At 52.4% G+C, this 16786-nt stretch overlaps 1 protein-coding gene across 1 annotated transcript; it reads left to right on the top strand.

Moving 5' to 3' along the window:
• The first annotated feature begins 1209 nt into the window (after window positions 1-1209).
• Mrpl23 (mitochondrial ribosomal protein L23) lies at window positions 1210-8991 on the top strand. The gene is made up of 5 exons (XM_032891373.1): window positions 1210-1310; window positions 3674-3796; window positions 4759-4841; window positions 5650-5723; window positions 8761-8991. The coding sequence occupies exons 1-5, from the start codon at window positions 1294-1296 to the stop codon at window positions 8902-8904; spliced, it is 441 nt and encodes a 146-aa protein (XP_032747264.1). The 5' UTR covers window positions 1210-1293; the 3' UTR covers window positions 8905-8991.
• The last annotated feature ends 7795 nt before the right edge of the window (window positions 8992-16786 follow it).

The following is a 16786-nucleotide window of genomic DNA, read 5'->3' as shown; positions in this document are numbered from 1 at the left end:
CCCAAAGACAACTGTGTTGTCACCGGGTATAGACAGAAACCTACAAGAACCGAGGAGCTGGAAAGCAGCATAGAGAATCTATGAGGAGCATGGGAGGAAGGGGGAGAGAGCTGCAATACCACCAAGTCAGGACAAGACTACAGACAGGGGTCCCTCAGTTAGGGCCAAGCTAGTCGGTCTCTGACCTGCAGGGCTGAGGACTTGTGAGCAAGAGAGGCCTTGGAGGTTAGTGGCCTCTTGAAGGAGGTGTGGCCAGGGGCTCCTGGGACAGGGAGTATGCAGGGCTGCTGGGCTGCAACTGTGGCTGGGCAGCCAAGAAAGGGAGGGAAGGAGAAAGGAGGGGGTCCTGGGAGTCCTGCCTGGGAGGGAAAACAACCCAGTCTGGTTGGGAGAGGGGCTTTAGACCTCAGACAGGAGGTCCAGTCCACCCCACCCTTCCCCATCTCTGCTGCCCAAGGGATTGTTGGCCAGACTGTGACTGGATTGTTGAGGGGGATAGGGTCCTATATGGGATGGGGCCTGGGTGTAGCCTCTGATGTGCTTTTGTGGGAAAGGGGACAAAGAGCTGGCAGAGTCTAGAGGAAGGATAGGTTGTAGAACACAGGGTGGGGACTAGCCGGCCAGGCCTTGGTGAGTCTTATGGTGTGGTTTGGTCCAATCCAGAAAAAGGGGAGTGGGAACCAAGGTACTGCTGGGCCACCTACAACAAGGGAACAGACTAGATTCACAGAGTAGATTTGGGGTACAGGGTGTATGACTGTGCTTGGTGGGCTCGTGCATTGTTGGGGTCCGGAAATAGGGCAGTAGTAGAATCCACCAGCCAGCAGTGCGGAGATGCGGGACTGCTCATGGCAAAGTGTGGTGCCCTTGTGGGTGGGGAAGCATGTGGGTGTAGGGTGCTTACAGGCTGAGGAGCAGGGAGGTAGACTATACACCAAGTGGTATGCAGGATTCTGTGCAGTGTACGAGTCAGGGTGGGGCAAACGGGTACAGAGTGCACGCGGGCTTTTTGCGGGACTGGGTGAGGGGCGGGGCTGTGCAATGTGTGTAAGGCTGAGAGGCGGGGTGCACTGTGTCGGGGGCGGTGCGCAAGCAGTTTGCGGTGCACGGGTGGGGGTGGGGTTTGTGGGTGCGTGGTTGGGGGTGGGGTGGGGTTTGCGGGACACCCACGGTGCGGGGCCCTGCGGTGCAGGGAGAGGGTAGCGCGGCCTCCGGAAGCGAGGGGGCGCTGTGCCAGCGCGGGCGCTGTGCCGGGCCGGCGTCGCTCCTTCCTGACCAGGAGGTGCGGCTGCCATGGCGCGGAATGTGTTGTGAGTAAAGTCGTGGCTCGGCCAAGCGGGCTGCTTAGCCCAGGTCGGGCGGGTGCGGGGCCCGGGCCGGAAGCGGAGGGGCCCGCACACGGCGGGAAACCCGTCGGGGTCCACGCGGCAGGGCCACCGCGGCGTAGTGTCCTGGCTGTCAATCATAGCCAGCGGCTACCGCCGATTTGGCAGACAGCCAGGGCTGAGCCGGGATTGGCCGGTGCCTGCGAGGACCCCTGGCCCAAGCCCCCAAAAGTTGCTACATTCACTGGTCTCCACGTGGCCAGCCGTGCTGGCCTCCCACTTTCTAAGCCGGAAACACGTGTTCAGTAAACACGTGACCCACTGGTTGGGTGGCCCCAGGTTGAGCATTAGTACGGTTTTGAGGGTTCTCGTGGAAGTGGAATTTGGGGGACCCTGCTCACAGATGGGGAGAGGACTGGTGGAATTACTTGGTGGGCAACCTTGGGGTTTCTTTCTGACTGGGAGAGACCAGGGACCTCAAAACCAGGCCAGTGTGAGGCAGAGCCAGCCTAGTTCAGCTTATGTGATCACCTCCTGGCTTTGCAGGGAGCCAGTGGGAGCCATGTGTGAATGGGTGATGGGTAGGTGAGGGCAGGGTGATAACAGGAATGAGACCTGAGCTTCTGGGGAACAAGTTACCATCCACCAGTAGGGAGCCAGGCTCCCAGTGAGGAGAAGAGAACCAAGAGTACCACTTGAGGTATGCTATTTGGGGTGCTTGTGAAAAAAATAGAGAGGAAGTTAAAGGAACCCTAAAAGCCCAGACCTCAGAAGAGCAGCAAGACTGAAGAGCAGGGAGGGTCCTGGGACCAAGACCAGGCTGCAAGTTTTCCAAGGGGAATTACCAGGCTTGGATGCGCCTGGCAGTCTTGTGGGTAAAGTTTGTGGGCAAGGGCAGATCTAGGGAGAAGGGAAGTCTGCCAATAGTTCACGACTTCAGTGTGGTCTCAGGGCTTCCGACCTCAGGTCCTAGTCCCAAAGACTCAGAGACTAGGGGTTTTAGTGAACATTGCTCCCCTTTTCTATCCTAAGGAAGGTCTTCCCAATTTTGTCTTCATGCTATGCCACAATTGGGCCCTACTGATAATATGAAGCCCCTTAGGTACCATAGTTGGATGTGTAAATCAGAGGCTCCATATCCCCCTTCAGAACCTGCCCTATTCTTTCCTGCCCTCTTGGCTGCCTGTTCCTATAGGCACAGACTTTAAGGCCCTCTCCGGAGGCTCTGCCAGATCACTGGTGGCAGTTTCTAGACTGATGGTCTGCCAACAATGTATGGATTTGGTCATTAGGTAGGCTCTTGAGCTACTGAGTTTGGCAAACATTTAGCAGTGGGACCTGCCTCGGAGGCTCCCACCATGCTACCTTGGGAGTCATCTGAAAGCCAGGTACCTAAAACTTCTCAGCCCTAAAAGTCCCCTGGCGCTCTCAGCCTGGTGCTTCCAGTGTGGTGTTCCCTGGGCTTATAGAGCCAGAATATACTTGTCCAAAGCTAGATCAGCATGGAGCTCAGTCTATCGTAGGGCTGGGTGCTCCCAGGTCTGGCCTACATGCCATACCTCTGGTTATCTGTGTGATCCTAGGTGGACCCATGTACCCACCGTCCACCTGGGGACCGTGAACTATGCACTTTTAATAACCCCACAGACCTTGAGTTGCTCCCCTCCACTTCCATGATTACTCAGGTGGGCAGGGAGGTGTGCAAGACCACCAAGCAGAGATTCTGCTTTGCCTACAGGCCTGATCATGGTGGGAAACAGTGGCTACCCCCAAATCTTGCTTGTTTGGGTAGTTTTAGGACTCGAGTGAGGCATTGCCAGCTCGGAGCATCATGTTGGAAACACTGTGTTCTCCAGTTCCCAGCCTGTTTTCCTCTCTCTCAAGGAGCACGGGTTTTTCTATGCTGGGTGGGAGAGTACTCGGGCTAGCCATGGAAACACCCAGAAGCAGGAATTAGTAGGGCTTTGGAAGAGGTGTTATCTCCAAGCCGAGTACCACCACGGCCCTGTTTATGAGGTCCCCCCTTCCTTGTTCTTAAAATTTCACAAGCTGGGACTATTGTTCTGCTACCACAGCTATGAGCCTCAGTTCCTGTTTTTGTTTGTTTCTTTGTTTTAGCTGCCTTTTTGCCCTTTCTATAGGTGAGCTGCAGTGTCAGTGACCCTGGAACCCCAGAAGGGTGGCTAAGGACTAGGAAAGCTGCTTGCTCCGGCACTGATGAAACCATGCATTAGGGACAGGTCCTCTGTATAACTGCCCCAGCCTGCCTTGACCCCACTGGTGTGAGTGGACACATGAGCCTACCTCACTGTCTATGTGATCCTAATCCCCTAATTTCTCCCGAGCAGGTACCCCCTCTACCAGCTGGGCGGCCCCCAGCTCCGTGTGTTTCGAACTAACTTCTTCATTCAGTTGGTGCGGCCTGGTACCGCACAGCCTGAAGATACAGTGCAATTCCGGATCCCCATGGAGTAAGTAAGCCCCAGAGGAGTTCAGGGGCTGGGGAGTGACCTCCAGGATGTGGGCCCTGTCCTGTTTTTTAGCTCTGCTCCCAGGGCCAGGCTTTTCCTGTGGTGGAAAGACCTGGGGCCACTTTGCTTGCTCAGCGGATGGTGGAGGGGCCTGGTGTTTGCAGAGCTTCAGGCAGCCAAAGAGTAAGCGTGCTCTTGGCTGGCTTCCTGGCTCGCCCTCCACCTGGGGAAAGCTTAGCAGAAAGCCTGAGATTTGTTGAATTCTTGCCTCCATCCTTTTCCCAGGAAAGGAGTCCCCGGAGGCTGGGTTGGAGCATGCTGAGATTTGCAGAGCTTCTAGTGTGTTAGCTCCGAGTTCCTCACCTCGCGCTGCTCACTTCAGTGTACCCCCTTTTAAGGAAGGTGCAGTGCAACCCCATCTGCCCGTGCTTCTCTGACTCCTAAAATCCTCAGGGACCAGCTCAGCTGGGACAGAAGGGTAGGAGTTGGGGTGGGGGGCAGGAGCAGATCCCGGTAGAAGCTGGGTTAGGGTCTCTTTGACTTTACAGACATACACAGAAACTTATGGCGCCAGGGTTGTGCTGAAAGCCACCATGGGCTTTGTCCACCAAAGAGGCCGCTGTGGCAGCAAGTGACTCATAGACCCCCAGGGGCAAGTCTTTAGTTACAGGTAGGGGCCCAGGCCTGACTACAGGCCTGATATCTTACATTTTATCAGGGTGAGCCCAGCCGGCTCCAGGTGATGACCAAGGATCCAGGTGGAGAAGACCAACCAAGTAAACAGTTCTGATGGAATGAGACCCTCATTGCTCTAACTTATCTTTTTATCTGGAAAGGACAGCACTGGCGCCGGCCTCACCTGGCCACAGCTGCTTCTTGGACTTTCACCCTTATCCTTGGGTGAGATATCTGTCTTTTTATCTAGGCTTAGCTAAGACTTGTTTTCTTTCTGTCTCATCCAGGATGACCAGGGTGGACCTTCGAAATTACCTTGAGCAGATTTACAACGTTCCTGTGGCTGCTGTGCGCACACGGGTACAGCATGGTGGGTACCTGTGTTGGTGGCTTGCCACCAGGATATAGCCCCTTGCCTACTTCATGTTGTCCTCAGACTCTCCATGAGGAGAAACAAAGGCCTGAGGGGCTTGGGTGACTTGCCAGAGTCATAGGGACCCCTTGGTAGAAGTCTGTGCCCAGCCTCTTGTAGCTCATTGAAGGTCCCCAGCACTTTTAGCTGTGACCCTGAAATGTCCCCTGTTCCTTTGAACCACTTTCTTACCCTGGGCTGGTCTCTAGTGGGCCTCCACAGTCTCCTCCTGTAGTAGATCCTAACATAGCCCACCCATCAGTGGCAGATTGGTGCTACCCTCCTAGAAATGCCCTTCCTAGAGAATCAACATTTCACCAGAGAGCAAAGAAATCCCTTTTGTTCTTTTTAAATCTTGTTGTCATTTCAGTTTTCAAAAAACTTTTTTTTTTTTTTTTTTTGGGGGGTCATTGTTTTGGTTTCCGGTGACAGAGTTTTTCTGTGTAACCCTGGCTGTCCTGGAACTCAGTCTGTAGACCAGGCTGCCCTCAAACTCAGAGATCTGCCTGCCTCTGCCCCCGAGTACTGGTATTAAAGGTTTGTGTCCCCACCAGCTGGCTCAAAGACCATTTTCACTTAATCAGAGAAATTGGTTTTAGCAGCTCTACTGGGATGTCTACCTGAGACCCTTTTCTGGTGTTCAGCCTGCCATTTGAAACTCCTGTTTGATATACTGTGCCTTACTAGAAAATGGTTCCTAGATTTGGAGGCTGATCGGGGGGGGGGCTGAAGTTAAGGCAGGGTCTGGTCTGCTGTCCCCTTACAGGCTCCAACAGGAGGAGGGACCATAAGAATGTGAGGATCAAGAAACCGGACTACAAAGTGGCCTACGTGCAGCTGGTGAGTGAGACCGGCTCTGTTTCTGCTCACTGTCATCAGCTGTGTCCTGGGGCTGTTTGTGCAATGCATTCTACCTCACCGGGACCCAGACCTGGGGCAGGAGGAGCCCAGGTCCTAGTGCACCTCCGTAGAGCACTTATGTAGACCTCAGTAGACCCATTCCTTATTTTGTGCTACAAGCCCACGCCTTGGTTACCTGTGTTTGGAGAAAACAAAAAAATTACAGTGTGAATGTGAAAAGCCACAGCCCAGTGAGGGTACCTGGTCTGGTGCAGATTGTCTATTCCCCTGGGAGCCCATTGCAGTGAAAAGGTTGAGGTCCCTGGGGTATATGGACCCTGCACAATCTTCTGTTAGCCATGATAGTGATCCTAGGCGCCAAATCCCCTTCATCACATCCTTGCCTGGGGTGCTGGGAGCGGACTCCTAGCCTGGGTCTTTATTCACAAGATACAGACTTTCCCAGAAAGAGGCACATTTTCAAACTTTCTCAGAGCCTCTGCCCTGGACCCACTGTCGTTGAGACCAAATTTTAAACCACAAGTGCCCTTTGGTCTCAGTCTCCGGACAGAATCCCTTTTGACCTCTGGGAATGTTGCAGGGAAGACTCCACTGGCAGGGTCCATTAACTAACCCCCCACCGCTCAAACCCCACAGGGGGGCTTCCTCCAATTTCTCCAGTTTCTGTGTAAACAGCCCTCCAGGGAGCCCCAGCCTCCACAGCAGGCCACTAGATGGCAGTCATGCAATTGAGAATGGGCTCCTCCCACCCGCTCCGGGCTGCGTGGCTGTTTGTTCAAAGACCCTGTGAGGGAGGCAGCTCTGCTGGAAAAAAGAGCTACAGTTGTTCTAAACGGGGGCTAATATTTGCTGTGCATAAAATCAGCCCATGCAGGTGGGAAAGGACGGCCTGGGCCCTCGGAAGGCTGTGTGTGTTTGTGTGCTGGGCGTTGAATCCACCCATCTGTCTCTGTCAGGGCCTGTGGGGCCACATCCATATGCTGGCATTTGCCACAAGTCACTTCAGAGACAGCTATGGTTACAAGTAGCTTTTGAGACATCTGAGCCCCTACATTCCCCTCCTCATCCCCACAACACTCATGAAAGCTGGACTCAGTAGTTCTCAGATCTGGCAGCTGCAGCTGCCACCCGTCATGTCCACACTAGGCAAGACTTCTCGACCAGAATTAAACTTTGTAACGCGCCTCCTTCTCGGCTCCAGCCTAGTAATGGTTAGTGTTTGGGGCTTCCTGGTATCTGCAAAGGCTGTCTTTGTCTTTTTAGTTTGTCTTTTATGGGTGGGGGGCTTTTGGTAACTGCATTGTGAGGTTCAGGAAGGGGCAACCAGAGAGAGAGAGAGAGAGAGGGGAGAGAGAGAGAGGGAGAGAGAGGCAGCTCATTGTGAGTGTGGAAGGGGAAAGGCGGGTCCCACGTGGTGGGCGACCACATTTTTCTTCTGAGAACCTGATAAACATCTTTTTGGTCTGGTGGGGAGGGAGCCCTAGCAAGCTCTCAGTCCCCACACAACAAAAAGAGCATTGACCATGTTTACACAGGATGGCGTTTGACTGAGTGGTGCACACAGGCCATGAGCCCTCGGCTCCAGAGTAAATGCTACGGGCAGGCACAGTCCAGCCCAACAATGGCCCGTGGGGCCCCTAGGATTACTGGAGTCAGGACTGGCTTCTCCACTTTTCCCCTGGCCTTTTTTCCTTTCCTGCCTTGGGCCCCTCAAAACCGGCTCTCCCTCCTTAGAGGGTGGGTGGCTACATTTTTTCAAAAGTATGAAGCAATTATCTCTTAGAGATAAGTCTTCATACTGGTACCCATAGATGGTGATGCAGGTCCCTCACATCTCTTTCGAAATCCGCCCCTAGCCCCTTGCATCTGTCTTTATCTCTGGACCTTAAGCTGTTGTTTTGCCATCAAAGCTAGCAGTCAATTCTGGATGGGCAGTCGGCTCTGCTTAGGGACTTCTGCCTCCCCCATTTTACCTTTGAAACACCGTCCCCAGTAGCACTGGCTATCTTTGAGCGCCTTGTGTAACCAAGGATGACTTTCAATTTTTGATCCTTGTGCCTCCTCCTCCCTCCCCTGTGCTAGGACACAGGCTTGAACAGCACCAAGTTTTAGGTAGTAGTGGAGCTCAAATCCCGGGCCTCATGGGTGCTAGGCAAAACTACCAACTAAGCTACCTGCCCAGCCCCAAGGTGCACATCTCTGACAGAACTTACTAAGGTCTCAGATCCAGAATTCCGTATCTGTCTACCTCTGAGACAAGAGGGGATGGCAGGAGGGGCCTCTGCCTCAAGGTTGGCTCTGTGTACCCCTAACCTCTTATCTTGGAGATGTTAGCAGCAGCCTAAGTGAGCCTCTAGAGCCTTGCAGAAATGGCTTCCTTCTCCTTCCCAGGGCCTTCACTGTTTCTGGCCCATGTGCTTGGGGCCTCAGGCTGGGGCTCGGCCGTACTGACACACTGAACTTCTAGTGAAAGACGTAAAAGCAGTTAATTTGCAAAGCCAGGCTTGATTTATAGACTGCTGCGTATGTAGGTTTCTGTGTACGTTGTGTGCATTTTATTTGCCAAGTTTGGAGCCTAGAGGAGGGCGGCCTTTAATGTGGCTGAAGGCCTTTAGATATTTTGGATGGAAAAAGTTTTTAGCATGGCACCAGACGTCATTTGTGTCCTGTTTTTCTGCTCCTAGTTCCTGCCCCCAGTTCCACCGGCAGCCGCCTGGTGAATGGGCCTTTGCTGGACTGCATTTAATGAGCCCTGGGTTGGTACAGACCCCCGTAAAGAGACAATGTCCTTGAAAAGGGCCATTGTCCTGGTTGTAGCCTGTTGGTGATAGATAAAGGTTGAAGGGCTGGCCGGCAAGGTGTTTGTTTTCCCAGCAGGAACCCTGCCTAGAGACACGGCAGCTCATCTTCCTGTTGTCTGTCATCCAGGGTCCGGGATCATTAGCAGCCCAGCAGTGAGTCCCTGAGTGTGATTGGAAGGCTAGCCTCTCAATTAAGCCCCTATTTCTCTCCCCAGGCCCACGGGCAGACCTTCACTTTCCCAGATCTTTTCCCAGAAAAGGAACCCACTTCTCCAGACCCTCTGGAAGAGGAGCTACCCCAGCAGAGGCAAAGCAGCGACCCACGGTGCCCTGGTATCCCTTCCTGGTTTGGCCTATGACCTCTGTCAGCAGGTTCTGAGCCACAGACCCTAGTGAGCACAGTGGTTCTGACAAGCCCAAATAAAAATTCTTTGTGGAGAAAGAAACTGTTGGACACTTTGCCTTTTGTACCTCTGGGTCCCTGACACATGGTACAGGAGCCCTGACAGTGGGTAGAAGTTGAGGTGGGTCAGCATTCTGGGGTACAGAGACAGCAGTGTGAACATCTGTACTTGATAGGACATCCCAGGGTGGTTCTGTGGGAGCAGAGGCCCACTGCTAGACAAACAAGTGAGCCCCAGGAAAACAGTCCCAGGTTGCAGTTCTCATTCAGGGTTGGGGGACAGGCTGGGAGGGAATTGCCTGTCCAGACAGGTTTTAGTGTGTGTGATACAATGGCAGGAAGGACGTGGAAGGGCAAATCTGCAGGCTCTGGGGACTCTGTCATTGCAGGGAGATAGCCAGGCCACCGCGACCAGAGGCTGTGGGTGATGAGACATGAAGAGCCCCTTGGAGACAGTAGGACTACGGGGAAGGAGGTTCTCAGGAGATAACAAGGAGCAGAAGGCCAGCAGGATTGATTGCTAGATAAAGGCACTTCCCTTTAAGCCTGGGGGCCTGAGTTCAATTCCCAGAAGTCACGTAAAGTGGATGGACAAAGCAAACTTTACAAGGTTGTCCTCTGATTTTCACATACATTCATAGCACACATTCCCATAACAGCCATCATGCATACGAAGGTAATTCTTAAGGTTTTTAAAGGCACGCAGTCGTGACTCTAGTTGCGTTGAGTAGAATCATGAAGGTGTATGTATCAGCACTGATGTCCGAGTTCGTGTGTGTGTGTGTGTGTGTGTGTGTGTGTGTGTGTGTGTGTGTGTGTGTTGTTGGTGTTGGTTGGTTTGGATTTGGTTTTTTGAGACATGGTTTCTCTGTGGAGCCCTGGCTGACATGGAATTCACTCTGTAGACCATTTTGGCTTCATGCTCAGAGATCTGCCTCTCTTTGCCCCAAGTGGTAAGATTAAAAGTGTGTTCCACTATTCCTGGCCTGAGTTTGTGTTTGTGACTGTGTCTGTATATGACTGTGTCAAGATGTCAGTGTGTCTGTCATTTTACTGACTGAGTCTGTAAATGAAGTTTCTCTGCCTGTGTCCTGTTAGTGGGTTATGATATCTGTGACTGTCTCAGAGTTATGTGTATGGTTCTGTGACTGATTTTGTTTATTTGTTTGGTTGTTTGGTTGGTTTTTAGTTTCTCTTTGTAGTCCTAACCTCAAACTCACAGAGATCCACTTGCCTCTGCCTCTAGAGTGCTAGGATCAAAGGCGTGTGACACCACACCCAGTTGAGATTGTGACTGTGTTTTATATGAAGAAGCCACTAGGCAGAAATTCAAATTCTGCCGTGGCTAGCCCTTCTTTTTTTTTTTTTTTCCAGAGCTGGGGACCGAACCCAGGGCCTTGCGCTAGCTAGGCAAGCGCTCTACCACTGAGCTAAATCCCCAACCCGTGACTGTGTTTTAATGCACCCATCTCAGTATGAGTCTGCGTGATTGTGACTGTATATGTCAGTGTAACTGTCACAATATGTTTACTTTAAGTTTGTGTGTCTGAGTATCTGACTATGTCAGTGTGTGTGTGTGTGTGTGTGTGTGTGCCTGTGACTGGTTTAGTGTGTGAGTGAGTATGTGGCTGTGTATATGTATGTCTGTGACCGTCTCGAGTATGTAACTTTGTGTGTTAATGTGTGTGTCTGTACCTGTGTGTTAAACTGTGTGTCACTGTATGTGTGTCTGAGTATATCTGTGACTGTGTGAGTGTGTCAGTGTTTCTGTGTCTATTTCTGTGTGTCTGGGTGTGGTGTGTCTCGGTGTGTGTGTGTGTTTTAAGTGCGTGATTGTATGACTGTCTCAGTGTTTCTGATTATGAGTGTGTCTTGGAGTGAAACTTGATTCTGAGGAGGAAATTTGCTTAGAGATTTGGGGAGGAGTAACGGTCTCATCAGAGTACTGTGGGTTAGCCCTTTCCCACCACTCATGTGCCTGCGTGGCATCTTGCTCTGCAGCATGGCTCTGCTGTGGGCTGTGGGTTCTGAGCAGGGACTGGGGCCCCCTGAGATGGAGTCAGTGCTCTCAGCCCCACCCCCACCGGAGTGCACAGGCAGGCGGGAGGAGGGGGGCATGCTGGCTGAGGCTGAAGGCCAGCAAAAGCACCCTTCAAGTGTTGATTTAGAGGATGGGGAAGGTCAGGAAGTGGGCAGGAGAACTGTATTTTCCTTAGAGAAATAATTCATGGGGCCCCGGGCACAGAGGACCCTCACTGTTGGGGGAGGAGGAATCCCATCTTTCACGCTGCCTGCACAAGGAACTGTTTGCAACCTCCAGAGGGGCACAGGCAGTCTTGGGGGCCAAGGTCACCCTTCATCATGTCCTGCTGGCTGCCACAGTCCCCCACCAGCTTTGCCCCTGTCACACACACCCCACCAGGGCTCTCACAGGCCCAGGCTACATCCCACTCTTTTAGCCAGAGGAGGAGGAAGGGGTCTCTAGCTGCTGGTGACTGCTTTCCCAATATGCAGGAGGCTACCTGGGCAGGGGAGCTGGGGTGATCTGGGGTACAGTAGCCACTTCAGTGTAGAACCAAGTGACCTACAGTAAGACAGCCTAGGTGGGCCAATGACTGTAGACATGGAAACGGGGCCAGCTGCCTCCTTGTTACCAGACCCCCTTGTCATCTCTACTTTGTACACATTAGCCCAGCAACTCCAGAGATGCCGCATTAGGGCAGAGCCTCAAGGGGGGTTTTCTGTACTGGGCCCCAAAGGATGTGCTCACCATAGATAGGGTGATACAAGGCAAGGGTGAGCTACTATAGCAGGCTCCTGTACAAGCTGTACAAGTGTATATACCGCGTGCGCGCGCGCGCGCGCGTGCACGCACGCACGCACACACACACACACACACACACACGTATATGCACACCTCGTGAACCCATAGAGAGTACCCCACTTTTGATCCCAGTCTGGCTGGTAGAGTTTGAGGAGATCGCCTTCTACAGTCACTCAAGGGGGCCTGAAATTTCTATATCCCTCTCTGGTTTTCATGGGCCTGTGGGCCCCTCTGGGCCTGTGAGACTTACCTTCGAGGAGTACTTCTTGCTTGGCTGATTAAAACAGGCAGAAAAGCCCAGTCTTGCTCACCACACCACAGATATGGACTGAGGAGAAGTCCAGAGGTTATGGTCTGGAATAGGGTACTCTAGAAGTCAGGACATGGGCCCCGTCTGAAGGTCTGAAGCTACCTACACCCCCCCACACACACACCTACTGTTTTCTGGGAGGAGCAGGCAGCAGGCTAGGTGTCCACTCCAATCCATCTGAAGCATAAGAGCTGGCTTCTCTGTGACTCAGTGTCCCTTTCTTTTAAATAACCCTCAAAGGAAGGGCACATCTCCCCACCCTGTGATTCTAAGTTACGTCAGCTGAGTGTGAGGGCAGGGGGAACCCCAGAAGGTGGGCTGCCTACCAGCAGGTTAGCACAGAGGGTGAGTGTAGAAGACTGAAGCTCTAAGATCTGAAGAGAGAACCAACATTTTGTTACCTTGGTCAGGAGAGAGCTGGTCTTGGGACATTAATGTCTGCCTTTTGTTTTGTATTACACTGATTGGGCTGGAGTTCAGCTAGTAGCAGTAACGGCTCAGTAGTTAAGAGCACACACTGGGTTTGATTCCTGGCACCCACATCAGGCTGTTCCCCACAGCATACAGCTCCAGGGTGATCCAAGGCTTCTGAGCGATGCAAGGATCCACTTATGTGTACCTACCCCACACACAGATGCACACAGACACATAATTAAAAGTCTTTAAAAAAAATACAGGAAAATTGCACTTACATATTTATTATGTGTGAAGGTGTGTAAAGGTCAGAGGACAAGTTTCAGGACTCCATTTTCTACTTCCAGGGCATCAAACCAAGCTCATCGGGTATGGTGGCAGGTGACTTTACCTGCTGAATGTTCTCCCCCAGCCCCATCGTTTCTGACTTCTAAATAGCTTTACAGAGGTACGGTTTGCACACTGTACGGACGGTGCTTCAGTGTGCGAGTCAGTGGCTTCCAGTGTGTTGCCAGAGTTGTGTACATTTTCACAAACTGTCACCTTTGGCTGTGTGCCTCCCCTACTGCTTACCCTTCTCAGCCACAGGCACCCACATCTTACCTTCTTCTGTCCCTGTGGATGTGGTAATTCTAGGGATAACACATGAGTGGTGCTGAAAAAGGACTGTCTTTCCTGTCTTCAAATAGTACCCTCAATGTCCGTCTAAGGTAGAAGGCAGAATTTTCCTCCTTTTCAGGGCCGAGTAATATTCTGTGGTATGGGTGGACTGTTTTGTTCGTGTGTCGGGGGCTTGGGAATCATAGCTACCGTCTGGCTCTTGGGGCTGGTGATGTTATTCGAATTGGCTATGTAGACATGTGTCATTGTTTCTCCTGAGGAGGCTGTGCATTCTTGACCCCCGTGGTCAAGGATGCTGGCTGTCCTTTGAGCAGGGCTCCTTCTCTGAACCCTCTTTGTCTCCAGGTTTGTGCACATTTTCCGGGATGTTGCTCCAGTCTTGGGCCTCCTCAAGCTTCACTCTCAGCTCAAGCCTCAGGAGGAGGCAGGATTCCTGTATAAGGCTGCAGGGGCAGCCGATGGGCCCACAGGTCCTTACCTCCACTCTGCAACCAGCTGTGAAGAATTCTGGGCCTGGGGAGATGGCTCAGTGGGTATGAGGTACTTGCTATCCAAACACGAGGGCTTGAATTAGTTCCTGGGAACCCCTGTAAAAAGGCAGGTGTGATAGGAGGTGCTTGTAGTCGTAGGGCTGAGGAAGAAGGGATACCTGGAGCTCTGCTGGCCTGGCCAGTTAAATTAGAAGGAGAGCCCCCAGGTCCCAGTGAAACACACACCAAAAAAAAAATGCTGGACATGTCTCTCCTAAGGAATGACACTTGGGGTTGACCTCTGGCCTCCACACACATGTACAGACATGGACTCACATACAAAGAAATTTTCTGTACTGTCCTATACATCCCAGTTTTCAGGACTTTTGATATAGCCTTTCTTTGATGGGAGGTACCATTTCCCTCCTGACACTTCAGCCTCTGTTCCTCATTCAGTTATATAGTTTGCAGAGACAAAGGGAGAAAGGGCTCCCCGGGGACCTTACTTGATTCCCACCAGCTCAGCCTTGCAGAAGTGAGGGCGCTAAGGGACCTATAGACCCTCATTTCATCCAGGCCTCGGAGGAACACTACCTCTAGCCCTTCCCATGAGGAACCTGCTTAGTGTCTGCATTGGTCAGCCCGTCTGAGCTCACCCCCCAGCACCAATCTCCCAAATGGCTTCATTATTTCTTGGTAAATAAGGTTTTTCTGTTGCTGTCACATCTGGCTTTGATTGGCTCCAGCCTCTGAGGGTTCTGTCGTTATGGCCAAGGAAGGAAGCCGCCCTGGTCCTGCACTCCTCCCCATTCCAGACCGGTCCCTGCTCCGTATTTTTACCATACATCTGCAACTCTGTATTTCATCAGATGCCTCTGCCTGGTGGGCCATATGCTGAAGTAGAGTCAGCCTTTGTGTGGTTGGGGCCTTGAAGGTTCACCTTGAGCTACACTTCCTCGCCCTGTCATGCCTTCGGAAGTGTCCCTATCCTTAGATCTAAGCCTCTACACCCCCTTCCCTTTCAGAGAGGAATAAGATGTTGGACGTGTTCATAGCTCCTACATGCAAGTCATGGTGAGGTGGGACCACTGCCTGCCTGTACCGGGATTGTGTGTGTGTGTGTGTGTGTGTGTGTGTGTGTGTGTGTGCACACGCACGCTCACTGCCACAGCAGATACTTCTGCAAGATGAAGGTTCTGGGGCAGAGGCTGGGAAGGTTGTGAACCTGCTGTATCTAGCTGTAACACTCACTCTGACCCACCAGCTGGACATCTGTACCACACAACCACAGAGGCGCCAGGAACCCACCAGCTCTCCTGAGGCCCAGCCAGATTTAGGGCCTCTGACAGGCAGGATTGGGTCTCTCCTTCCTCCGGCTGTATGTAAGGCAGAGAACAGTCTTCCTTCTCATGGGAGAGCCTCCAGACCTAGTATTCTAGCATCTTTGGGACCACCGTCTCCTTCCCTGCCACGGGGAGTGTCCCCAGGGCCCTCAGGAGCAGAGTTGTTTTCTCTTAGACTTTGTGGGTGTTAGCGCCAGCTATGAACGGAGCAATGCAGTGTGTCCAACCCCTGGAGCACCTTGCTCTGCGTGTGAGAGAGTGTGTGTGTGTGTGGGGGGGGGGCAGGGGGTTGCAGTTTGGATACTAGACCAGAGACTGCTGTGTGCGGTGTGACCGGGGTGGGGGTGGGGTAATCTATGCATCAGTTTCCCCTTGCACATGCTACCGTGTGCAAGGCCAATAGCTCTCTCAGAGGGTGTGTGCTTGGATACCTGGGGTGAGTCACCTTCCTGTCCCTCTGTTAACCACTGGACCTTTAGCTGCCCTTCAGGGCTAGCTCAATTTATCAGCCAAACATTGTCTAATACTTATTGCAGTAGTTCTCAACATTCTTTATGCTGTGACCGTTTAATAAATTTCCTTATGTTGTGGTGACCCCCCAACCATAATATTTCTGTTGCTATATCATAACTGTAAGTTCGCTGCTGTGTCTTAGTTCCTAAGACCATCGGAAATATGTGTTTCCTGGTGAATACTATCCACAGGTAGAGAACTGCTGATTTAGTAGGTCAAGCCTGAAAAAAATTGGGGTACACCATTCGGTCCCCAGCACAGACCAGACCTACAGGGTTTTGCCCATTGAACCTAGGAGGTTGGACAGTGAAAATTTCGAAACATCAGGAAGATCTGACCCCTGTTCCCAGAACTTAAAAGAGTGTCCTGGGGATGGAGTACTTTGGGGTATTGTTGGGGACCTAATAGGGCAAATTCTCAAACTCTGTCTCTCACTTTCCTGCTACAGCCCAGAACCAGGGCCTCCCGGGCAGGCCAACTCGTAGGAGCGAGAGTATGAACTTGGCCCTTGCAGTTGTGGGGAGCCCCCCCCCCCACTTCACTTCAACCTAGGAGTTCCCAACATCCTCTGGGCTGGGGCAGGGGAAGCTGCTGCTCAGCAAAACAGGGCGTCCCCACCTCCCACCCTCTTCCCTTCCTACCTTCACTTTATGAAGTGTTTGGGATTCCATGGGCCAAACAGCTGGATGTTCCCTACCCCAGTTCTCCCTGGGACCTCAGCGGCGGCTAGGGCCTTAAATAATTCTTATAAAGACCATGTCAGCCCCAAACTGTGTGATACCTGATTTGTAGCACTCATAAAACTCCAAGCCTGCTGCCAGAGAGGGGGAGGGCTGAGACCAGCACATAGAGGCCTCATTTCCCGCCAGTGTGCGTATAAGTGTGTTCACAAGTGACTGAGGGATGCCTGGGGGCAGAGGGGGGGGTCACCCCAAGCAGTGAGACCCTTCAGCTCAGGTCTCCATGTTTACCACCCCCATCAGGGACAGCTGGTCCTGCTCAGTCCCCATGAGTCCCAAAGGCTTAACTTTGACCAAGCTGGGGTGGCTCACTGCTTCATGAGGAATGGCCATGGCCAGAGGTCAAGATGGCTGCAAAGATCAAGGGGGCTAAACCAGAGTAACAACAGTCTGCCTAGGAAGAGGCATGATGAGGGCAGCAGCTTCTACCCGATGGATGGACAACCTTGGGAAGTGGACAAGATGCCACCGGCCCAGCAGTTACTCTGAATAAGCTCCAAGAGAGAACAAGGCTTGCAGTGGGAATGAGCCTCTGGTTCCCAAGCTCCCAAAGAGTGCCCAGTTCAAGTGAGTGAAGATCCCTTAGATCTGGGCTACATCATA

This window comes from Rattus rattus, chromosome 2 (genome assembly GCF_011064425.1).
Source record: "Rattus rattus isolate New Zealand chromosome 2, Rrattus_CSIRO_v1, whole genome shotgun sequence".
Taxonomy (NCBI): domain Eukaryota; kingdom Metazoa; phylum Chordata; class Mammalia; order Rodentia; family Muridae; genus Rattus; species Rattus rattus.
This window is presented reverse-complemented; position numbering and strand designations above follow the sequence as displayed.